The 7,906-nt window shown below is 32.7% G+C and overlaps 1 protein-coding gene across 1 annotated transcript; it reads right to left on the bottom strand.

Annotated features, from left to right (window-relative positions):
* Positions 1–286: 286 nt before the first annotated feature.
* LOC136090983 (uncharacterized) lies at positions 287–1,036 on the bottom strand. Its single transcript, XM_065817965.1, has one exon. The coding sequence runs from the start codon at positions 1,034–1,036 to the stop codon at positions 287–289; it is 750 nt and encodes a 249-aa protein (XP_065674037.1).
* Positions 1,037–7,906: the final 6,870 nt, after the last annotated feature.

Raw genomic sequence — 7,906 nt, 5'->3', positions numbered from 1 at the left:
GGTCTTTTGACTTGGTTATACACTCATACATAAAATGATAAAGTCGACACTAGAACATGGTAGAAACAGACCAAAGACAATCATTAAACACTATTGGATGTTAAGAGCAAAAATTTGTCTAGAATACAACAGCTATTGTTGTTTCAACTTCAGAGGAAATTGATCTTTCGAGCTTTACTCATGGCGAATTTGGAAATCACTTCACCGTAGCACAACTTTTTGGCAAGATCATGCTCAATGGAAATAACCAGAAGATTCGTGAGTCGTTCTTGGCTCATTGTAGACCTTAAAACTGTCTTACTAGAGCAAGCTTACTAAAAGATCTCTCGCCTTCCGCAACAGAAACAGGGATGGTGTTGAAGATGTGCAGCAAAATGCAGGCTGATTCGAAGAGCGGCTGAAGACCTTTCTGGTATATTCCATTCAATAACGTCATGGAAGTGAGAGATTCTTTTGGACTAAAAAGATTGAATCGCTTCAGAGCATCGCGGTGGCAGACTTCTTCAATAAGTTTCTCTTCCTCAACATCGGTCGCGTAGATTTGTGCCAAGACCTTGCATTTCTCCTCCAATTGGATAGGTGCTTCAACACTTTCTTCTGATTCTTCTTCATTTGACATAACAAGAGATTTCAATGACCACAAGAACAAAAACATATTCGTCGTCATCTCAGCAGCTTGGAATCTATCGCCTACCTGCTGAATAAGAGTATCAAGAGCGGTATTGAATACGCTCACCTCAAAGTCTTTTGCTTCGTCTTCATGGAAATGAGCGGTGTTCCTCACCTCTTCGTGAAAGGTCTTCCTTTTTTTCGTCCTCTTCTTCACAAACTCTGATTGAAAACCAAAAGAAGCAAGACCAGGTGCTATCAAACGTGCCTCATTAAGGATGCTGGTCCAAGATGATCTCAGTCGATTTAGATCTTCAATAAGAGTCTTAATGAGTTTCATCTCGTCGTCCAAGGAGATATTTTCTGATTGGAGTGCAAGGCTCACGTAGTTGATTGATTGAAGAGTTTTATACCAAAAGGTTGTCATTACGATGAACTCGAATGAATGAACCCACTTCTCCAGAGATTTTACTTCATTCAATTGATCAGCTGTTAGATCAAAATCGCGGAGCTTTTTCAAAGATTCGAGGATTTCCCTGGATCGCTTGACTAACGGCTTCACGGCCTCGATTCGCGCACTCCATCAGGTTTGCGACGTTTGATGAAGGGACAAACCAGTGGTTTCAATCAAGACTTTCTACCGACTAGGGCTTCCACTGAAAAGATTGTAAAGTGACTGGACTCGGCCAAAGTAGTTCTTGACTTCAACCGAAGATTCAGCAGAATGAACACCAGCAAGGTTGAGACTATGAGCGCTGCATGGCATATAGAGAGCTTGACGATTTTTTTGCAGTATAATCGTCTGTACTCCTTTGTATATACCAGACATGTTCGCTCCATTGTCATATCCTTGACCTCTGCAGTTTTTGAGATTGATTCCATTTTGTTCTAAGACGTCCATAATAAGCTTGGCAATGTCAGCACCTATCTTTTTTTCAAGATTTTCGACCCTCAGACAGCGCTCCTTCACGGTCCATCTTTTGTCAGTACCAAAGTATACAAAGCGGAGAACAAAGGTGATTTGCTCGGTGTGAGAGACGTCCGGAGTCCCGTCCACAAGAATGGAATAGTAGATGGCCATATGAGTTTCGTTGATGATGGCACCGTGAACGATTCCTCCACACTCTTTGATGAATTCATTTTGAGTGCTCCAGCCCAAGTAATGGGCATTCATTTGTTACCTTTTTGTTGACAGCGGGAAACTTCTTCTAAGTATAGTTGGAGAGTCTTGTTGTGCTTGGCCAAGAGCTCTAGGGTAGCTTGAAAGTTGCCATTGTCGTCTTCTCCAATCATTTTTGATGAACCTAAAAATTATAATAATAAGACAGATTTATTTAAAACAATAAAGAAGCATTTGTTTTATTTTATGATGATTCTATAATGATTTTATATTATGATTTATGAATATTATAACATATTTATTTAAAAGAATAAAGAAGGATTTGTTTGATTTAATGATTTCCAAAATATCTAGTTAATCTTATAAATATAAGCTAAATAGATTTAAAGATAGTCGGTATCACAATAGAATAATTGTAAATAGATTTACCTCTGAAACTAAGGTTTCGTGACGCTAAAAAAAGTAACATCTAAGATGCATCGTAGAATTTCACGCCACCTGGCTGCTTCATTTCTTATCGAGTTTTCAAGAGCTGCATCTATTCCGCTATGATTTTCTAAGCTTTCTAGCGCCGTTTTCCATTCTATGTAAATGTTTCGATGCTGGGCGTTATTCTGGTGACTTTTGACTTTCTCAGGTAACTTGTGCCAGTTGCAGCTTATTCCATCATTCCATCTTAGAAGATGCGACTGGTGTCCGATCCCAAAAGATTGTTTGCTTCCAAACAGAGAACATGGAAAGCAAATAAATGATTTCTTAGATGCACTCCAGACCAGCCAATCTCGGCATGTCTTCTCCCCGTTGAGAGAAGTTTCGTAGAAAATTGATTCAGGAACCTTCTTCTTATTAGAATCTTTCGGGAAAGCTGAAGGATTTCGAGGAAGCCCCTGTAGAAGCACAGAATCTCTTTCCACTTTGGAAAGATGTGCTGCCCACACAGCAGGATCATTGGAAGGAATGGTAGCGATGGGTTCTTCTGTTGGCAACACCTGAGAATAAATTTAAAAAAATCTTATTTTATTAGCTTAAAAGTTTATTAACATCATTTCTTTTAAAGAGGTAGAACTTACCAAAATATTCTCTTCATTCACAGCTACCATTCCGATTTTTGATAGGGGCTCTCCCGAGCTTTCAGAAATGTCAATGATATCGTTTTCAGTTCCAACCTATAAAAATAAGTTAAAAATTTATATAACATTGAATTAATCAAATGGGAAAATACCCTTTCACGGGGAAAACTATTTACTACTTGAATCGATTGACTTGGCAGGAAAGAGTTTGAAGCAGTAGGACTTTCATCTTCTCCTTTTTTTGTAACTGTAATACCACAGTCTTAAAGAGTGCGTTTGTTCTTTTCCTCATTCGCAGTTCTTTGAGCAGCATTCTTTCTTACTTGACAACCAGAATCTTTCTTTTTAAAACCAGGCATGTTTTAATTCTTTTTGAAACAGCATCCGCTCATAAGCAAAGAACTGTTTGAATTTCTTCTTGATTGGGTCTATCAGACTATCACATCGATATCACGTGTTTCAAAATTGTTTCAAATTTGAGAGATTTTAAAAATTAGAGAAATAAATTTAATAAAACTGTTTTAATATTTTATATCAATATCAAACTACTTGGATTTAATCTAATCTCTTTTTTTAATAAAGTAAAAAATCTCCGTTTTTAATTGAATGAAAATCTCCGTGCACTAAAGTTATTATAAACATTTAATTCAGCGGGTTGTTAAATTAATCATTAGTATTCACTTTATTTGCGAGTTTCCGCTATATAAAAAGAATCGCTTTATTTAAAACTAATGTTTTGAAAGTAATGCTAATTTCTTAGTTTTAAAGCATTAATTACTTTTCTTATTTAAAAAGTCCAATTATGAAGCACTTCATTACAAAGTTGAAAATTTAAACTAAAAAAAATTGACCGGCCAAAAAAAGCAATTGACTGTCTATTATATGTTTTAGCTGGTCAAATTGACCGGCTGCTTTTGATTTCTTATTTTCCACGCTGCTTCCCAGTACTTCATATTTTTTTTAAATAAACATGAAAAAAAAAATTATTTATATTCGGCTTCGTGCGCCCCTGTCGACCTGGCGCGGGACAAAACAACCCAGTAGACCCCCCCTCACGGCGGCCCTGCACATGAATATAAGAAGTATAAATTAAAATTTTGATAAACTAAAACACTTTCTAATAGATTGCAATTACTCATTCAGTATGATTTGCATAACTGAAACGTGGTGTTCTGATGAATCATTTCAAACGAACACATTTTCAAATTCCAATTTATAAACTAATATCTTTTGAAAGAAAAACAAACAACAGGGGAGGAGGGATCGCAAGGTATATCCGAGATAATCAAGTGTTTAAAAGTAAAACAAGACCTCTCCATCTCAGACACTGATAGCGAAGTCTTTACTATTGAGATAACGGGTAATAAATCAAAAAATATTATAATTTCCACTTGCTATAGACCTCCAGAAGGTGATATAACTAAATTTTCAAATTTTTTAAATGAAATCTTTCTTAAAATAAACGACAAGGGAAAAGATATTTTCTTTAGGGGATTTAAATATTAACAGTCTAAACTACAAAGAAAATGCGGTTACTAAACTCTTTTTTGATAATCTGTTTCAATTACGTATCCTTCCATCATCAACAAACCTACTAGGATAACCCCAACCTCCGTCTCTGCAATAGACAATATATCAACTAATACATTTCTAGAAACTTCTTTGAAAGCAGGAATTATCAAAACCGATTTATCAGACCATTTTCCTATTTATTTTTCATTATCTCAAAATTTAAGAACCTATAACAATCCTAAAACTAAAGTTTATAAAAGAAAAATCAATCAGTTCTCTATTAAAAATTTTAAAGACTCGCTATCGGTAGAAAATTGGGATAAAGTGTATCAAGAATGTAACCTTGGACACACAAATTCCGCATAAAATTTATTTATAAATATTTTTCTAGATCACTACGATAAACATTTCTCTGTTAAAGAGAAAGAAATAAAGATAAAGTATTTAAACTGCCCATGGATAACTAACGGGATTAGAAAATCATCAAAAACAAAGCAAAAACTCTACATCAAGTATTTAAAAAACAGAAACGAAACTAACTTAACTACATACAAGGAATACAAAAATCTATTTGAAAAAATTAGAAAGAATTCAAAAAAAGTATGTTATTCAAAACAACAACAAAAAATAATGTGATATTAAAAAAACCTGAAACATATTGAAAGAAATAATAGGTAAAAACTATACTAAACCAAATAATTTACCCAATAAAATTATCGTTAACGAAACTGAATATAACGACAAAACTTCTATTGCTGAAAACTTCAATAGCTTTTTTGAAAACATAGGCCCAAATATGGCTTCAAAAATTCAATGCCCTGATATCTCCTTCAAAACCTATATCACAAACTAATATTTCTGTTATATAGTCCAGAGAAATATTTTCTCTGGACTAAACTATGAAGAACTAGAAATTGCAAATAAGGCCCCTGGCGATGGACGACATTTGTAGCTATATAGTTGTAAATGTGTTTCCGGAGATAAAACAACCAATCTATGAAATAATTAAATCTTCAATTATTACAGGATCCGTACCGAATAAATTAAAAATAGCTAAGGTAATACCAATTTTAAAAACCGGTGATGCATTTACACTAAATAACTACAGACCTTCGTCCTATAAATACGTCCTTGGAGTCTTTGTTGATTTATCTAAGGCATTTGACACGGTAGATCTTAATTAGGAAAATGGAAAAATATGGGATAAAAGGTGTTGCACTAAACTGGTTCAAAAATTTTTTACTAGACAGAAAACAATGCGTTATTGCTCATGGAAAAAAATTTTCGAAATTACTCAAAATAAAATGCGGTGTCCCCAGGGTTTCATTCTTGCACCTCTTTTGTTTTTAATATACATAAACGATCTTCCTAAAGCCTCAAGTAAATTGGATTTCATAATGTTCGCGGACGACACCAATTTATTTTATGCATCCTCATCAATTACAGAACTTTATGAAACTACAAATGCTGAACTTGAAAAAATAAACAGTTGGTTAAAATCTAACAAATTATCGCTAAACACAGAAAAAACTAAATACATTCTTTTTCATTCTAACCTTAAGGTGGTACACCAGGAAGAAAAATGACAAAAAAAATTTTTTTTTATTTTTTTTTTTTTATTTTATGAAAGATTGACCCTTTAAGTTGACTTTTAAAAAAAACTTTCGACATACTTGTTTAAATATATAGTTTAACTTTGACCTACTTGAGCCCCACTATCATATAAAACCCCTTAACAACCTCATAGCAACAAGTTTTTAACTTGTTTTGAAAGTGATTTTGGACTTGTTTTTTTAATAGCAATTTTGAGATGAAAGCATAAAGTCATCAAGAAAGAATAGCTCTTGTTTTCCCGGTCTAAACTGCATTGATAGAAGTCACAAACCTTATTAAACAGAGCACAAACATTCTTGTTGCTTATTTGATTTTTTTTTGTTAAGATGTCAAGCAAAAAAAATTTATCTAAAAAAGTTAAAAGAAAATGGAATGGATGTCATCCTAATAAAAATTATTCTACTGTTCAGCCTTTAATATCTCCATCTTCATCAGTTGTTCCAACTAGTCTTAGTGCTAAGAAACTAGTTACTGACAATAGTATTGAAAGTTTTGATGATAAACAAATTGATAACTATTTCATTTTGATTAATTTTACCATATTAAAAAGTTTTATTTCAAAAACAGTTTATCAGTGCTGTTATTCTCCTTTTTTAATTGAAGATAAATTAAGTCACAGAATTGGTTTTTCTCATTTGCTCAATATGAACTGCTCAGCTTGTGGCTGGTCTACGTGTACTTACACTTCACTAAGAGTTTTATCAAAAAATAAACCAGAAAAAAATAAAAAAAAAACTTTTGAAGTAAATATGCGTGTAGTTATTGGTTTTCGAGAAATTGGTTGTGGATTTAGTTTTATGAAATCGTTTTCTCGATGCATGAACTTAAATTGTTTGACACTGAATGGGTTTCAAATAGTTAGCCAAGATGTTATGACAGCTTACTTATGATAGCTTACAATTTTGCCCTAGAAAAACGACTAAAACATGGTGTAAGTACTGGAATAGTAGCAAGAAAAATATAACTTCATCTATGTCAATTCCACCATGGATAAAGACTTTAATTCTTCCTATTATCCAAGACCTACAAGCTGGTGAGTTACTCAAAAAATGCCTGCATGGTGAAACTCAGAATGGTAATGAAGCATTAAACTCTTTGATATGGTCTCGTGTACCCAAAAACAACTTTGTAGGGAAAAATGTTCTTGAAATGGGTGTTCATTCAGCAGTGATCCATTACAATGATGGTGCAAATGGTGTCTTAAATGTACTAAAGTATTATGGTTTAATCAGTTCAGTAACTTGTAAAAAATCAATTTTAGCAAATATTGCTCGTGTTAAACGAATGTATTTAAAATCGAATAATGAAGGAAAAAGTAGGAGAAAATCTTTAAGATCAAATAAAATGGTTTCCCGTGATGCTGAACAGGATAAGAAAAAAGAATTTTATGTAGCTGGTGGTTTTTAGTAGTTTTAACACCTCAAAATGATCTATTCTTTTTTATTTCTTGTTTTTTTTGCATAAATGTTTTTTTAGGGTTTTTTAAAATTCAAAACATGATAACTTAAGTACAGTTTATGTTTATGAGCTGAAATTTTCAGAAAATGTTTATTTAATATTGATGCTCCGGTTGACCCATGGGTTTTTCTTGGATTTGGTTCGATAAAAAGTTATTGCTATAAATCTATAGAGGAAGTCAAATATTTTCAATTTTTTTAGTAAATTCATGATAAAAAGAGTAATTTTCAAAAAATTTAAAAATGCATGGGTTAAACGGTATATAATAAGTTGTTTTATAACCGTATCGATTTTTAATCCATAATCTTTTCACTAGATAAAGATAACATGTTTTGAAATACAGCCTTTGTTGTTCTTTCTTCCACCATTATGCATTTTTAATAAGTTTTAAAATTTATCTTTTTAAATAAAAATAATTATAACACTTTATTAAAACAAGTTTTCATCAAAAGATACATTTTATATAACATTTCAGTTTCATTTTTTCCCTCGTGTACCACCTTAAAAAAATACCACCCAATTT

This window comes from Hydra vulgaris, chromosome 14 (assembly GCF_038396675.1).
Source record: "Hydra vulgaris chromosome 14, alternate assembly HydraT2T_AEP".
In the NCBI taxonomy this organism is placed as follows: Eukaryota; Metazoa; Cnidaria; class Hydrozoa; order Anthoathecata; family Hydridae; genus Hydra; species Hydra vulgaris.
This window is presented reverse-complemented; position numbering and strand designations above follow the sequence as displayed.

What these genes read in the sequence shown, in the direction of transcription:
- LOC136090983 (XM_065817965.1), bottom strand. Translation starts at nt 1,036, where the DNA reads ATGACAACCTTTTGGTATAAAACTCTTCAATCAATCAACTACGTGAGC.